Genomic DNA, 18,001 nt, shown 5'->3' with positions numbered 1-18,001 from the left:
GAGTGTTATGAGGAAACTGTTGCTGAATGTAGCACTTTAGCACTTAGTCACCTGACACATGGGTAACCCAGAGATGCTAATTGAGCATTAGTACTTAGTAAACACAGATGCAGAAGTTAGGTTTAAATGAGATGTTGCATTAGTTGTTTGTTTATTTTCATAACTAGACATTTTTTGTACAACTTCTGTTTGAACTGTTTAATTCCACTTTATATTTTCTCACACTATATATTCGTAACACAGATCCATGAAATTAGTGAATTTCAAAACTCTCTGTAAGAGGGTCACAAAAGAAAAAAGCTAATTACAAGCAATTATTTTAGTGAAGAAAGATTGCTAGATATTATTGGATGAAGTCTTTGTTAGATGTAGACAAAGCAATTGTACACACACACTCACACTCGGCCTCTGTCATCTCCAGGTACTGTGCCTGATTGCGCCTGAGGTGAGAGTGATTTTTGTTGGACTGGTTAGTGGGAGCACACGTGAAGTGTAGGGTGGGGAGGGGGAGGGATAACAGGGTAGGGGTGGAGGAAGATGCTAGTTTTGCCTGTGGTGCGCTCAGGGAAATGGTGAAGACATGACAGTGCTATTAGCTGCAGCATCGGGAGGCTGTGTTGGCAGGAAAGGACAGAGGAGAGAAGTAAACAAAGGGAAAGGACTGTGCAGGTGTTGACAGGATATGTTGCAAGCATAGTTCCCACCTGAAGAGATCAGAAAAGCTTGTACTGATGGGAAGAATCACAAAGGCAAAGGCCTTGAAGCAGTCATTGAAGTCAAGCAGATCATGTTGAGCAGCATATTCATTAACTGGATGATCCAGCTGTCTCTTGGCCACAGTTTGGTGGAGGCCATTGATGTGGACTCATGCCCACATAGAATGTCAAACAGTGGTGGGTACTAATTTGGTAAGTCACGAATTGGAGCAACTAAGAACAACACTATAAACCATCTACCACATACTTGACAATGGCTTGCGTGTGTGTGTGTGTGTGTGTGTGTGTGTGTGTGTGTGTGGAGAGAGACAGAAAACAGTTGAAAGACTATATCTCTGCATTTTTCCTCCTCTTCATAAAAACCCACTGTTGTGTAGTTCAAAACTTGGTTGCTAGTGTTTAGCAGAAATTTCGTACAAAATTTCTGGCAAGAGCTCTGAAAGACTAAAGAAATCACTTGTGGTGCAACAAACTAAAGTGAAGCATGTGCGAGAAACATTCTCCAGACACACAGATTGATCTACAAAACACACAAGCTATGAGCTGCAATGGGCTCATGCATTCTGTGGAAACATGTTCATGTCAAATCATATTGTGTGCTCACGCTCAATACCCTCTGTTATGAACCCCAGTTTATTTTTGCAGAGATTTCTACTGGTTGCAGTGGGGAGATGTTGGGCACAGATGTTGGTATCTAGTGGAAAACTTAAGTTTCATGTGTCTAGTAAGATAAAACATTAAAATGAATGCCTTTAAGTCACAAATTACTCTCATGTGTCTGTGGGGACACATTTGTGATTCTCCTAAAGAGAATGTATTTGGTGTTATGTCCTCTACCAAAGTTTATGGGCCACTTTTCTCTTCAGATAACATTTATTGCTATTTAGGCATGTTGTGGCAGTGGTTTGTGTATCTGATACCATACGATTTTGTATAGTTGCAACGACAGATTAGCAGTTGTGTAACAAAATCAAACAACTTACGAGCCTTCATAACCAGAGATTCCAACATCTCGAGAAAGGCAATGAAAGACAAGGAACTTTCAGTCAGCCAGAATGAGAGTCCATGAGAGATTATATGAGGCAGTGATGCCTTACCTGTCTCATTCTTAAAATGTGTATCGTCTACACACCTTCCCTCTTTTACAAAACAGACACCTTCCCGCTTTTACAAAACAGATCCTGTAAATCTCCCACCTGTCTGTGTGACTTAATCTTGCCACCAATTGTGCAAATCTTAGGAAGAGACAAATCAGTAAGTTAACTTATTTTGCATATTTTCATTCAATAATGTATGGAATAATGCTCTGAGTTAACCTCTCTTGCGGTAAGAACGTTTTCATTGCTCAGAAATGTACTGTAAGAATAATATGTCGTGCTCACCCATGATCAACTTGTAGACATCTGTTTAAGGAGCTAGTAATTTTGACTACTACTTCACAGCATAACTATTCACTCATAAAGTTTGTTGTAAATAACGCATTACAGTTTGAAAGGAACAATGACGTACATAATTACAATATCAGGGGGGAAAATGACACTAATTATTCCACATTAGGACTATATTTAACCAAAAAAGGGGGCGGGGATGCGCACAGCTGCCTCCAACATTTTTGATCAATTGTCCAGTGACATAAAATGTATGAAAGACAGCAATGTTAGATCTGAATACAAACTGAAAAATTTTCTCCTTGATGAGCACTGATCTGTATAAGAATTGCAGTATATGTGACTGTTGGTGGGTAGGAAGAATTACTAGTCTGCATCTGTATTAAAAATCAACTTGCAAATGGCCAGTGTGTAGTTTTATTTACATATGATTCTGTAATAAGAGTGTAAAATTACTCATTTCACATCATTACAATTAAATGTACAAGTGATCCATGGGACATAAAACTAAACTAAAATAAATAAATAAATAAGTATTTGTTCCATTTTTATTAGATTTTAATTTTATTTGCCTTACGTAGATTATTAAATGTTTAACTGTTTATAGGAAGGAGAAAGAAGAGGCTGTGAAGAAATCAGAGCCAGAAGACATAGACCTTTCCTTACCAGGTTGGGGGACTTGGGGAGGTAAAGGTATTCTGGCTAGTGTTCCAAAGAAGAAAAAGAAGCGATTTATAATTAAATTCCCAAAGCCACCTCCTCGAAAAGACTCCAATAAAGGAGATGTGATAATAAATGAAGAAAAGGATGTTAAAATAAAAGAACATCAGGTAATGAAATGTCTTCAGTAACTCTGTGAAAATCATTTGTTTAATGTTTTGTGTTGCTGATGAAAATGTTTGTGTTTGATGATATAGCATTTTTTTGTTATTTATGTCGTGTAATGGTGTATAGGAACATAATGTATTTTTTGATAGGTGAGCGAGGTGCCATTCCCATTTACAACAGTCAAAGATTATGAAGCAAGCGTCCGAGCTCCAATTGGTGCAACATGGGTAACACAGTCATCCCACAGAAAGCTTACAGCACCCAAGTATAAGACGTACCTTGGAAAGATAATAAAGCCTATCGATGAGGATCTTCTTTTGAAAAAGAAACCTGTTGCTAAACGGAAATAGCTCCGTGTTACATTGCTTTAACAGACAATTTGTATTTATGATGTACTGCATTTTGGCTGGTGTAAAATAAATTTATATTTTCCTGTTGTTCTTGTCTCTCTTTTTAACTTTCAATAGATGTCTTTCAATAATAATGTGCATATTTGTCGTGGAAAATGTGAAATATGTACTCTGGGTTATAGTTGTGCATTTAATTGTTAGCCCTAAAAATTTTGGCAATGTTGTTGTAAATAGATTTATGTAGAAAAGGTTCGTCAAAATAAAAATACAGCTCAATAAGACACCTAAAGAAAACATAATCAGTAATGTGAAGAAAGACAGGCACCCACCATGTACATAAGTGGAGCAGTGATTAGACATGTGAACAAAATGTTGATTACTAATAGCTGTATGGTTGTTGATGTGGAAAACACATACACACAAAGAGAGAGGGAGTGAGTGATCCTCTCTTCTGAAGCTGTAACCACATTGGGTTGAATATGGAAAGAGGTGAGGGAAGGGGAAGGGCAGTAGGTGAGAGTAATCCATGAATGTAACATGACCTCTATTGCCTGCCTAAATTATTCCCAAGCCATAAACGTTCTCCTGGCTGCATATCCCTCTTTATTTTATCCCCTGCATAGACTCTACTCCACATTTATCTTATGCAGGGTGAGCAGAATAAAGAGCAATTTTGAAAAGTGAAAAAAGTTACCTTTCTTATTTTTTGTTTATTGCTTTAATTTAGGTAAAAAGCCTTAAAGAATAGATAAGGAATGAGTTTTACTCTGGTAAGATGACGTTGGTGGAGATGTACACTATTTTCCAGCTGAGCCCTGAGAAATTACTTGTCACATTCTGCAATAATGCTGAACAACAACCTGCTGGAGCTGTTATTTCACCACTTTGGGTGTATGTGGCGTGTTATCATGATGCATTACTCTTCGGGTAAACCCAAGGGAAAAAAGTCACAAAATGTGAAATCTGTTGAGTATGTGGGCCATACAGTGATCCTCATTCTGAGAAATCACTGGATTTGAAAGTAAGCTGTTAACAATATTAACATTTACTACTAAAATGTGAGAAGGTACTCTGTCTTCCTGAAAATGTGTTTCCACACTTACTTCTTGCGGTGTAAGTTGTAGCCCAAAAATGTTTTGTGTAAAGGTAACTGTCAAAGTATTGCCTGCTTTTGCAGATACTGTTTTTTTATGGCATACACACAGCTTTTGGCCTCCTGTACTTTTACGTTGTTTTCATTGAAATCTCTTCAAAGTTCTAGCCAACTTTTTAATTGAACAAGCTCCATGATTTCAGTATAATCAGTGTCAAACTCCTGATGGCTGTCTGAAAAGTTCTCTGTCTGGTCTAGAGATTGCACCACTACATGTATGAACTGACTGAATTCCCTCTAGCACAAACACCTTTCACAACACTGCTGAGGTCAACATTTGTACGTAGAGTAATGCATTAAGATATGGGCCATCTTAAATTTACAGATGAGGCTTTCACAAATAAGGTCAGTTGCAAATATAATTTGAAGAATTGTTAAGGATTTGGGGGGGGGGGGGGGGGGCAACTGTTTGCCAGCTTGGCCAAGCAGTAGGATGAATGCGGGGAGGGAAGCAGTGAGCAGGCAGCAAATTTCGTTGTGCTGCTGACTGTGGGCTGGGCTTTTTAATGAGTATGGTACTATTGATGTTGGATGACAGTCGATTTGATTGTGGAGGCAAGTTGATGTGTAGCATAACCCCAGGGCTAGGTTGAAAGATGGTAATTTGGTTATGAATCAGCAAAACTAACAAATTTGAATGCCAAATAAAGGTTGTGGTAACAGGTTGACCTATAGTGTAGCCTAATATTTTGTTTGTGTGATATTTAATTGGCTGATTTTATCCAGATGTCAACTGTACCATATTTGTTTTAATTTTTTGTTGCCTTTTGCATTTAAACTGCCATCTTCTTGAATCCATTTGTAGTCGGACTTAAATTGACTTCAAGTCAGAGAAATACTGAGGAGTAGTATACATTTATACAGCAGAGAAATTAATTCTAAGAAAAATATGTTCACACAGAACACTTGAAATGCATCACAATAAATGAAACATGAGCCTCATCAACAGCAGCAAAAGCTGGTACTGATCTGCAGCACATGAATTTAAAGTCTGGCTACAGTGTTGATCTAAAGTGGTACGATTTCATGTAATGTTGTCATTTAGTTTGCTTCTACAGTCGTGCTGTCAATTGTACAATAAATAACGAATTAAAATCACAGCCATACCTCTGTTGAGAAATGTGGGTGTATGAGTTCACAGCTCACAAGTGGTTCACTCAAACAATACAGTGCTGATTGTAAGGTAATGGTGATTCATAAAGTAGAGGTCACAAACAAGTGTGCAGCAGGAAAAAAATATGGCATCACAAAGGGGAACATATGCAGATTGAATCAGATAAAGTAAAGAATGCCAGACATTCAGGAGCCTGAAGCAAGGAAGGTTTCACAAACAAATTCTGGAACATTCGTAATTTTGCGCCGATGGTGTGTCGGGGTGAAATGCAGTTGGCATCCCAGCAAACACCTGTGTTTGATGTGTAACTGCTGGAAGTTGCATTTTTGTATATCTGTTACTGTTCAGCGCTGTATTGAGTAGAACATTGTGTCACACAGTTTGCAAATTTCGAGATGGCAGAGTTAGAGGAGCAAAGTGCCTGCATTAAATTTTGTGTGAAACTAAAGAAAACCTTTACAAAGACGCACCAAATAGTGCTGGAAGCCTACAGTGATGAGTATTTAAGTCGTACTTTGTTACAAATGGTTCACATGGTTTAAAAATGGCTGACGGAAATTAAAGAAGACCCTCAGTCAGGATGCCCTTTGACGTCTAGCGGTGATGTTCATGTCTGTAACATTAATGAAATTGTGCATGCCAATCAAATAATGACTGTCCAAGAGATTTCAGAAGAATGTAACATTTCAGTTGGATCATGTCATGAAATCCTGGCACAGCATCTTGGAATGCATTGTGCTGCCATCTAGCTCGTCCTGCAGCTCGTGAGTCAAGACTTCAAAATCTGTGAAGAGCTTTTCGGTAGCGCAAATGAGAATGAGATGTTGCTTAAGAGAATCATACCTGGTGATGAAATGTGGGTTTATGGATATACTGTTGAGACCAAGGTTCAGTCTTCACAGTGGGTTGAGAAATGTTCTTCGAGACCAAAAAAAAGCTTGTCAGGTCAGTTCAAACGTCAAAGCCATGCTGATAGTTTTCTTTTGCTTTGAAGGAATACTTCATCATGACTTTGTGCCACAAGAATGAACTGTTAATTGATGGTACTATCAGAACATATTATGACACCTGAGAAAAAATGTGAAAAGGAAATGACTTGAAATGTGTGCAAGGCAATTCATGGCTCTTGCATCACAATAACACACTTGCACAATCATACCAGTTGGTGCATGACTATTTCACAAAAAACAAAATCATTGTGTTGCCTCAACTCTGTACTCTCCAGACCTGGCCCCTGTGGACTTTTTTCTATTTCCAAAGTTGAAAATCCAGTTGAAAGAATGAAGATTTGCAATGATAGATGTGATAAAAGAAACTTCCTGGCACCTTCGGCAGGCAAGTGCTCTACCGTGAAAGGCAAAGGTCCCAAATTCAAGTCTCAATCAGGCACACAGTTCTAATCTGCCAGGAAGTTTCATATCAGTGCACACTCAGCTGCAGAGTGAAAATCTCATTCTGGAGATAAAAGAAAATTTGCAGGCAGCACTTCGCATGATCCAGAAGTGGAAACAGCGTTGGGAACAGTGCATGAATTGTAGAGGAGAGTATTTTTGTGGGAGACCAAGCACAATAAGTAAAAGATAAATGTAGAAAAATTTTGTGGAGAAATTTCTGGAATTTCTTGAACAGTCCTTGTACAATGATGTAATTTTTCATGTATACCCAGTGGAAAATGTTGATATGGCCTGCAAAAGTGTTGCAAACAAAGTTAGTACTAAAGAAGCAAAAAATTAAAATTTGATGTGTGATTTGCCAGTTTCACTGTATGAACAGTGAAAAAGGTTGAAAGTAGAAAACTTTTTTTTTTCTTTCATTATTTTGTTGGGGTGTCAGCGAGAAAAGGTTTTGAAAATATTTGAAAATGCCACATAAGTTTGTTTGAAGTTGTGTTTTCTCTCTCTCTCTCTCTCTCTCTCTCTCTCTCTCTCAAATACTGGACAAATATGACCTATGGATAAGCTGTGGTAAAAATTGCTGTTTTGAAAAGGGTGCCGCAGCGCGTAGTGTGAAGCAGTCGCCCTCCGTTTCTGGCGGTGGCGCCGCTGTGACAATCGCAACTTTGGTGTCTCCCTCTGCTGGGAAAGGGGAAAGGTTGCCTGTTCACGTGCATTTAAGGGGCGCTATGAGCTCGCTAGGTGGCGAGTCTGGTGAGTTGGTCAGCCGGGTCAGTGTGGGGCAGTCAGTGTCTGTCGGTCATTCGGAGTGCTAGTATGTCGGTTGTTTGGATCAAACTTTAAAGCCAGAAAATGAGAGTCTTGCTACTCGTCCAGTAACAGAACTCAGCTAGTGGTCGCCAGGTCGGGGCTGAGTTCTTGCATCTAAGTCTGTGTGTTAGGCCGCCAGTCTGCTCGAGTTAATCAGGCAGCAGTCATTGGTGATTGGATCAATCTGTTGGTCGGTCGCGCACTGAGACACAAGATGACTTGTCCGCCTTGAGCATCGGCGCATGTGAGGTCGCCACGTCAGTCCAGTGGCCCGTGCCATATAGCGAGGGGTAGTGGCTCTGCAGCCGACAGGAGAGCAACAGGAGTCAACCCACGACATCAGGGTGGCCGGTGCGATCTGTGATGCAGTGAGACAGGAGATTGGCGTGCCTTCCTGCATCCGTTGAAGCGGCTGGCAGCGGACAGTTCGGGAGAGCGTTTTGGGGGTGCTACGCCAGGTCTTCAACAGATATCGCAGTTTATTAGAAGTTAAGTGATTCGCGATATGTTGTTTCATTTACTTGTTAAATTCTACTTGTTTTCTTGATCAGTCTCTCATCACCAGCTTGCTAGTCTGTCTCATCCGCATGTGTTAGGCAGTTAGTGTCTGTCTGTCAGTCTGCCGTCCGTTAATAGCTGCCTCTGTCATGTTTGTCGGATTCGGTGTTAACGAATTTATTGCTTGAAGTGTAACGGCCGAATTCCTGAAATATGGTTTTATCTTGCCTATCATTTTGAGAGGCGGTATATGTGTAATGTAGAGCATGTTTGTATATTTCATGGGTTTTTATTTAAATGGTCATTTTAGTATATAAAGTTGCCACCCTTCCACTCTAAAAGTTTTTTTTTTAAATCAAGTTGCACCTTTGGTGACAAGTTAATTTTTTTAATGTTAGTGTTTTGTACCATTTCCATCCCTCCTACGGGGTGCATAGTTTATGTGCTTGTGTGAGTTGTTAAAATTTTTAGTTTAAAGTAAATTGGTATTTTGCAGATTTGGACCAGTGTAGACTTTCAGAGGTTGTTGTGAGCGGTCGTGACAATGGCCGTGTCAAAGGGAGCAGCAAGGTTCTCAGTCCGAAAGCTCATACTGTCAAAATTTGTTCTTTCTGCCTCTGAAGAAATTGTAACTTGATATTTAGAGGGTGCTTTCTGATTATAATTTTAAATGTTCTCTTTTTTTTTTTTTTTAAGGGCTTTTAGGTATAAAATTTCCATTTGTTGAAAGAAATTTAATTTGTTTTCATCAGTTACCCACTGGCAACTATTTCCATGCTCACATAGTGTGATTAAATGTGTTAATGTTCTTGATGAATCATTAGTAAATAAAGTAAATTCTTAAGAAAAGGTTTTGAAAGTAAATTCACGGTTCAATGGAATTTGTGAGCTGTGAGTTACACTGCCTTAAGATATATAAGCAGTGTCTATCTTTAATGCATGACTACTGTGTTAAACATTTAATGCAAGATAATATATCAGAAGGAGTAGATTATAATGGCATTTTAAATTGAGTCAGTAATTATATGAAGTACTGAAGATCAAATCTTTGTTGCCCCTGGAAGCCATTAGATAGGCAACCTGCCACTGGGATTGGGTGACCATAGCCAGTTAGTCATACAGATCTAAGGAAAGCACATGACAGATTGCTACACCTACCAGGCGCCTGATTGATATTTTACTGTCAATGGGAAGGATGTTAAAGCGTTCCTATGAGAAGTTCTGGCAATGGAAAGACCAGAATGAAATTAATGCTGGGTGCAGTAGAAGAAGGAAGGAAGTTACTCTTACATGTGATTCTTCACAGAAAAATGATACTGAAAGAAAATACGACTGCAGATACCAAGCAAATGGATGGGATGACATGTGAGCCAATGCTACATTGCTTGAAGGTTTTTTGGAACAGGATAACAGACTATTTCCTTAACAGGAGAAAAGTATTGGTGCTGGGTTCTTTCCGAGGACATCTTACACAGAAAGTTGAGGATTGGATAGCAAAGGGCAACATAGACCTGGTAATATTTCATGATGGCGTGGTCTCACAATTTCAAGTAATGGATGCTGTTATGAATAGAACTCTTAAGGCTCACCTGCAACAGCTTTACAGTGCTTGACTTATTCAAGTGATCATGCAAGGCCAATGTATCCTTACTGCCCACTGCAGAATCTCAAGTGAAGCTATTGTGAAAGAATTCAAAAGATGCTGCGTAGCTGACACTGTGAATGGCTCAGAAGATGACATGCTATGGGAGGAGTGTCAGGAAGGAATAAATGCTGGTAGACTTACAGATGAAGATGACGATAACCTGCTAGGGTTGGGACATGGCCCCAGGGCAGATCTGCCATTTGAAGATCAGGAGATGGTGCTGCTTTCTCACCAGGATGTGAGGTATAGCAGTGGTGGTGCCTGAAGCCACATGGCAAGCCATTAATGAAACAGCCCTGTTTACAGTAATACTTTATTCACTTTAATACAGAGATGGGATTACATCAAGTGGGAGGCTACTGCCCCTTGACGATGTCAGTGGTCAGCAACTGCTGGCTCGAGAGACAGCTCAGCACACCTTAGCAGCTACAGGCAGTGGCATCAATAAAGCTGTCCCCAAAGTCTCTTAAACACAAGTCCTTTCAGCCTGACTAATTTGTGATCAGAGTGTACCACACTCGGACACACAGTGTTCAGACCATTAAGGCCACCCCTCAGGAACTGGTGTACAGCAACAGGGAGACAAGATTTGCTCCTGGCCCAGGTTCAAACACACATCCCACGAGGGAGGTGGCCGCCAGCAGGAGGTAGAGTGCACACAGCCAGTAGATGCACAGTCAGCAGGCCACACGTGGTGAGAGCAGTAGTGTTGGGGATTGCGGGCAGGCACTGTAAGAGAAATGCCGAGAGCTGTAGGGGATATGCTATTTTAAGCTGAAGCTCTTCCATGCCTATAATTGCATGATCACCACTGTTTTCTCTGCTTTGGTTAGTAGAAAGAAGGATCCTTTATTGTATGATTATATGATAGCGGAACAAACACTGGTAGCAGTTACTTCTGTAAAATATCTGGGAGTATGCGTGCGGAACGATTTGAAGTGGAATGATCATATGAAATTAATTGTTGGTAAGACGGGTACCAGGTTGAGATTCATTGGGAGAGTCCTTAGAAAATGTAGTCCATCAACAAAGGAGGTGGCTTACAAAACACTCATTCGACCTATACTTGAGTATTGCTCATCAGTGTGGGATCCGTACCAGGTCGGGTTGACAGAGGAGATAGAGAAGATCCAAAGAAGAGCGGCGTGTTTCGTCACAGGGTTATTTGGTAAGTGTGATAGCGTTACGGAGATGTTTAGCAAACTCAAGTGGCATACTCTGCAAGACAGGCACTCTGAATCGCGGAGTAGCTTGCTGTCCAAGTTTCGAGAAGGTACATTTCTGGATGAGGTACTGAATTTATTGTTTCCCCCTACTTATACCTCCCGAGGAGATCACAAATGTAAAATTAGAGAGATTCGAGCGCATACGGAGGCTTTCCGGCAGTCGTTCTTCCCGCAAACCATACGCGACTGGAACAGAAAAGGGAGGTAATGACACTGGCACGTATAGTGCCCTCCGCCACACACCACTGGATGGCTTGCGGAGTATAAATTTAGATGTAGATGTAGATCTAGAAAGAATTCTGAAAATGCAACAAAAGCAGCAGTTTATTTTTGCCTGGCTTGTTAACAATTTGTAACTTTCAGGGAAGCGTCATGGGTGGTGAATTTTTAGTAAAATCTACATTTCTCTTGTTGCCATGTTAAAATTTGCTTCTTTTGCGAAAACAGTGGAGTTTACACAATGTCTTCTCACTAACGTGCTGTGAAGGTGCAATTCTGAGAGAATTCTGAAATTGTGGTTTATTGAGGAACTGGGGAAAACAAAGGTCAATAGTTTATGAAAAAGCATATCCTCATTACAAAAATAAACATGTAATGCCTTCATTTGTGCTGTTCCAGAACTCACAGCATTTCTCATTTCACTACCTATCGATGACCCTCTAAAATTACATTCTTTCGTTGAAAATGTCTGTAACTACTGGAATAACATGGTAGATAATGAAGTTTTGTATAATAACCTTATGGCAAAATATGGAATAACACAGTAGATAACGAAGTTTTGCGTAATAACCTTATGGCAAAATGCTCTCCTCTTTGTGTGTTGTCATTTGCCAAAAACTGATTTCGTTATCTCAAACCATTTATGAAATGTGAGGAATGTTGTGGATATTTCTTTCTGGCTTTATCACTGGTGCATGCGATCAGAAATGAATGTGCTACATCAGATCAATTTTCTCAACATTGGTGACAGAAATGAGTGCGCTACATAAGATCAATTTGCTCAACATTGGTGACAGACAGAGACCACTACAAAAGTCTAAAGAAAAATTCAATGTATTGGCTACACTTTGTATGAAGCAACATATGTAACATGCGCCAAATGTAAAATGATAGCAACCCCTATTTTTCAATGTGAACGTTTTTGAATTTTGCATGATGTCTTACTTGCTCACAAATATCACAAAAACTATGACTATTAATGAAATGATGGGTGCATCATCATGAAGCTGACATATAAAGCTATAAGTAATGTGAAAATGAAATTTTTTACCGAATAGTCTCTGTAATATAATTTGAGAAAGATTGAAGGATATGTGCCTTGATTCTGTCATTGCAGCGTTTGGCCAACCAGCCAAAAGTGGACAAATGATGTTGGCCTCCCTTCTGAACAAATGAATGAACTCACCTAGTGCTTTGGACAAAAATTGGTCACTGTGCATCACCACAGTATTCTGTGTGGAGTCTAGTCACCCAGTAATGCGAGACACCAAGTCATCTGCATAGCATTCCCAGCTCAGGCAATTGCCTGTTGTTACCAGAGGCAAAGTCTTTGGTAGAAGACTTGATACTTCATCTAGCACTGCAGTAGCCTCCCCATTAACTCAGCAGCTGATGGAGACTGGGCTGGCCATCATCACATATTCTCCATGATATGGTTGTGTACAGAGAATGTTGGTGGGCACCTGAGAGTGAATATTGCCATTGGCTGCCAATGGCTTCATTTGTTCAGCCAGTTCCTGCAGGAGCCTAGCTGGAGCTGTACTATTGCCCAACTTCACCATTTGGGGGCAAAGGCTAGCTTCTGCCATTTTGTCAGCTTCATGTACGTGCAATCTTTCATTCTGAATATACCTTCTTGTGAAATGGTGTCTTGGCTGACACTCGCTTCCCTCTTTATGATGTCATTTTGCTGACTATCACAAGAGCAGATCATCATACCTGACGGAGTTATGGTGTAACATATCTGTGATGATCATTAATAATTGTGACACCACGGAGCACTGGTTTAGATAGTAAGCAAAAAGAGCACATGGCGATAAAAATTAATGGAAACCATTTCTTTTTCCTTATTTTACTTCTCCTTGTGTCATCAAAATGTATTGCGTCAATAAATGGCACAAGGTTAGAATAGGTACGATGTTAACTTTCTTAGTCAGATACATTATATCAGTAAACCTGTTTGTAATTTTGATTGGTCAGAATATATTAACAACAAAATTTTCTCAATAAATGGGGGATAATCATATAGTGGGTTATTACAGTAATAGTCCAAATGTGGAAGTAAATGTCTGTATGAAATTAGGAATGAGGTAACTAATAGGAACATGTATTATCAGTTATTGTTCTGCCTCCCACTTGTGTGTGGATACAGAATTTCGTGTTTAGAAGTACTGATACAATTTGTCTGGAATGTATTATGGTATGGTTTCCATCTAGTCCCATCAGCCTTGACTTATTAGTGGAGTTGTTTGTATAATTTTAATGGATGGTAAATTTTAACTTCAGTGTGTTTTGTTATAAAAGGAAACCTAGCTTGGAGAGTGGTGTGATCAGATGTCGTTGCATATTGAACTTGTAGCATAGTAACAAACTATCTGTTCCAGCACTTTCCTTGTCATTATTTTCAGCAAGCTCTGTGTCTGCATGTTGAGTGGCTATTTCCTTGTCGTTACTTCTGAATTATTGTCAGTCATATCTGTAAAATATTTTTAAAAAATAAAAATATAATCCAGCATCTTATACATCACTTCCATAGGACCCATGAATACAAGGTTAGATTAATTACAACATGCACACAGGTATATGAGCAGCTATTGTCCCCATGTACTGTACATAAATAGAACAAGAAGAAACCTTAATATGTTCTGCAACGGTAAGTACCCTCTTCCATGCACTTAATGGTGGTTTTCAGAGTATAAATGTAGGTAAGCCATCACATTTATGAAATATCAACCTCTGGCTTTTAAAATTTAGATCAGCTTTATGAAACTGCTATTTGTATATGCCACCGAAAATGAGGTTGCAATTTGCTTCATTGTACAGTTTGTGCTTTATCAACAATTTATAAATGGTAGCAGATAAAATCTGAATAAAAAAAACTTTAAAAAAGTAACTCCACCATAGGGCCCATAGGAACACATGACACCAACTAGCCACCATACCATCCTCTGTCACATGGCATCATTTGGATGGGGTATGGGAGGGAATAGTGTCAGGACCCCGCTCTCCTTGCCATTGCCAGCATCACAGATCTTGAAGCTGCTACTTCTCATTCTAGTACGTCATCTCTTGGACTCACAAGGCTGAGTCCAACCCGTTTGTCATTCCACCAAAGGAGGCGGTACCAGAAATTGAACATGGATCCTCTGCATTATAGTTACCCTTGCTGCCTGCTCAGCTACATGTTGGACATAGTTTGAAAACATACACTGTCTGACATAAAAAGTAAAGCACACAGAAGGGTGTGTAACGGGGCATCCTCCTCTAGCATTACTTTTCCTCAACAGTAGTTGTCGGTACCAGTATAATTTTTCAAATTTTGGACAGGTCATTATTATCTCAATTGCTTTTCTGAAAACTTTCATATAATTTTATACACAGTATGTTATATTTCAAGCTAAAATTTATGAAAATGAATTACTTTATAAAATGTTTTAGTTGTGATGTTATAATCCATAAGTACAAGTTCTGAAAGTACAGTTACAATTATTTTTTAAAAAACATTTGAAATTACGAATTATTAGCACACCTAAATTTCTGTTATTAGTTATGCAATACTGTACTGGTTACTATGTTTATTTCTAGACTCATTTATGAAATAATAATCAAAAGTAAAAATCTAACAGAAACTTGTAAAAATCCATTTTCTACGAAAAATTTTAAACCTTTGGAATGTGGTTATTTCCACAGAGTGTGGGAGTCGTAAGCACACCTCTGATGTGATCAGACATATTTTTGTATTTTGTGTGAGCAATGTAATTTCAGCTTTGTTAATGTGAAAAATCAAAAGACTCTATGATATACTAAAATGTGAAAAAATATGTTTACATGATAACAAAAATTCTGCAACAACAATCTTCACATTTATTTAGTAAATCCATCCAGGAGGACCTAAAATATGACATTTTCACCTTCAAGAATCAGACCCCTAGGTAAGAAGAACTGGAGCCAACCTAACATGAAAAGCTAAGTAAACTAGAAAGTTTATTGTAATCTTCACTCCTTTCAAATCTTCATAAAAGACTAATGCGGACAACAGCTGCAGTTAGGAAGGAGAGAGGAGATTACAGGTGGAAGGAAATGAAATGAAACTTCACTAGTCGAGAGAGTGTGAGATGTTATTTCAGTAATTACAAATCAAGCCAAATTTACAAAGAACTTGCAGGAAGAGTGGATGAGACCACTTATCAATATGATTTTGTGCATCCTCAGATCTGGCTGCATGTGCTAATTTGGTTAGCTACAGTGTCATAAAGCCATTGGTCACTCTACTGAAGCATGGTGGCCCAGAACTGTTGCAACTGGTCCATGATATCCTGGATACTGACACAGGGCCAGAGCTTATGTCCAAGCTGGTCCCACATAATTATGTTCTATCAAGGACAGATCTAGTGATCTTCCTGGCCATGAGAGTTCCTCAGTATCATGCAGACAGTTCATAGAGACACTTGCCTTGCATGGACAGGCAGTCTCCTGTTGAGAAATGGCACCAAAATACAGTTGCATGGCAGCTAAAATGTGAGGATGCAGGATGTCTGTGGCATGATGCTGTGCTATCAGAACTCCTTTGTTATTGGATGGCAGGCGCAGATGTGAAGGGTTTACAATGTGCTTGGTCCACAATATGATAGTCCTGTGTTGCAATGGTCGGCCAGAACCTTGATGACAAGTGTGCCTGCCTTCATGTTCCCATGTAGTCAAAAACTGGGCCACTGTCACATCCCAATGCCTCACAAATCTGCATATTGCATGATTTGACAAGCCAGCCAAATGAAGACCCACAATGAGGCCCCTGTCAAACTCTCAGATGCTGATAATTTTGTGTCTCATGGACATACAGCATCTCCATGGTATTCACAGTGATCACTCAACATCTGACACTGCTCACATTCAACAGGCCTGGTAACAGTAAAAGTATACAAGATGAAACATGTTGTCCAAATTTTTGTTGGCCATATTGAGAACAGTAGGAAGGGTGTATAAGATGATGTCAGCCCACAGCCTTCATCCATCAAACAACACTAATGTGGCTGCTGAGCTTAATGTACTCATCTGATGCATGGATCACAATTGATAGTATTGCATGCACTCTCTCCATGTGGTGTTAAGGATAGGTTCAGAATTTAACACGACATCAGTAGCAGTGTGCCACCATCTCTACCCCCGGTCAACCAAATAGAAGTGATGAAAGTATCTTCCATCACAATCAAATGAATCAGCTATCAGCTGCCACATTAACATGCGGTACCATTCAAATAGGTTGCACCACAATTATTTTTTTTCCATGATGTAAAGTCAGAAAAGAAAATGGCAATAAAATTTGGCTCCTGTAAGGGGCATAAGGCAATGAAACAATATTTTCTGTCTGAGAACGAACTCTTTTATGATAGCACTGTTGTATAAAACATTCTTGGATGTCTTTCTGCGTCAGTTCAGGGTAAAACCTGGAGCTTTCAACAATTTCCATCATTTTCTTTGTCAAGAACAACAAACTGTCAAAATTTCTGCTGTGACGGCCTTAAATAGCTCAAAGGCAGCTTCTGATTGGTTGGTAGTTACATCATGCTGTTACAGATGGTGTCAATGTCTGCACTAGTGCCACCATCGCTCATGCTGCAGCGTAAACATTGCGACAAATACCTCTGGCACATCTCTGCATCACGAGAGCTCATTTCCATGCACCCCCAAGATTATATCCACATTCACAGTTGAAGGCTGAATGCATTGCAGAGAGATGAAGATCTTGTGGCACTTCCTGCTGACAAGGGAAATGCCACAGCTGTTTGTAATACCACCGAATATCACAATGAAGTGACATCCCTGTTGGAAGATAGCACATACAAATGCTTAAAATGAGACCAAACTCTTGTCACACAGCAGAAAAACAGTGGAGCTCCTGAGGAAGGCAGGTGTACCAGAGGATGTAATCAAAAATCTTAGAGCATGAGCTGCTAGCCCTCTCAGGCTGTACAGATTACCTACAGTCCACAAGGAAGGTAGCACCATTGGTTGTCCTACCTACAGGCTGGCCAAATATTTAAGTATGTTAATGACTTCGATAGTTGGTCGCTGTTAACGTCACAGATGTTCACTGAAAAAATTAAACACATCAGTGTTGGTCTAAATGATGTTTTAGTCATCCTGGATGTGGTATCACTATTTACAAAAGTTTCTGTGGAAGACAAATTGAAACTGTTGGCAGAGCATGTTACTCCTGAAACAATAATGTTGTTCTGATATGTTACGACAACCATCTACTTCTTGTACAGCATTTATGAAATGACAAACAGAATGACTATGGGTTCTCAGTTGTCACCAGCAATGGCCAAGATTTTTATGGAATATTTTGAGAAACATGCATTAAATTCAGCTCCCCTCCATCCATCTTCACTTTATTATTATGTTGACAACATGTCTGTGGTTTGGCCACGTGGTGTAGAAGCTCTTGAGCACTTCCAGGAACATATGAACAGCATGCACCCAAACATCCAGTTCACTGGCAAGAGGGAGAAAGAGGAAAGGCTGCCATTTTTAGATGTTCTGAATGTCTCAGCCACTCAGTGTACCATGAGTCACACTGATTTCTACCCTAGTACCCAGGGTTTTCACCATCCAGTCCAGAAGAGAGTAGCTTTAAACGCATTGGTACACAGAGCAAAA

At 39.6% G+C, this 18,001-nt stretch overlaps 1 protein-coding gene across 1 annotated transcript in view; it reads left to right on the top strand.

Annotated features, from left to right (window-relative positions):
* LOC126236021 (U3 small nucleolar RNA-associated protein 14 homolog B) overlaps positions 1-3,369 on the top strand; it is a 60,346-nt gene extending 56,977 nt beyond the window's left edge. The window contains exons 8-9 of the mRNA XM_049945043.1: positions 2,712-2,934; positions 3,082-3,369. Coding sequence (XP_049801000.1) covers positions 2,712-2,934; positions 3,082-3,282 — 424 coding nt within the window. The 3' untranslated portion in view covers positions 3,283-3,369. The remainder of the gene's footprint in view (positions 1-2,711; positions 2,935-3,081) is intronic.
* Positions 3,370-18,001: the final 14,632 nt, after the last annotated feature.

This window comes from Schistocerca nitens, chromosome 2 (assembly GCF_023898315.1).
Source record: "Schistocerca nitens isolate TAMUIC-IGC-003100 chromosome 2, iqSchNite1.1, whole genome shotgun sequence".
In the NCBI taxonomy this organism is placed as follows: Eukaryota; Metazoa; Arthropoda; class Insecta; order Orthoptera; family Acrididae; genus Schistocerca; species Schistocerca nitens.
The sequence above is the reverse complement of the archived record's forward strand: the minus strand, read 5'-3'. Positions and strand labels throughout refer to the sequence as shown.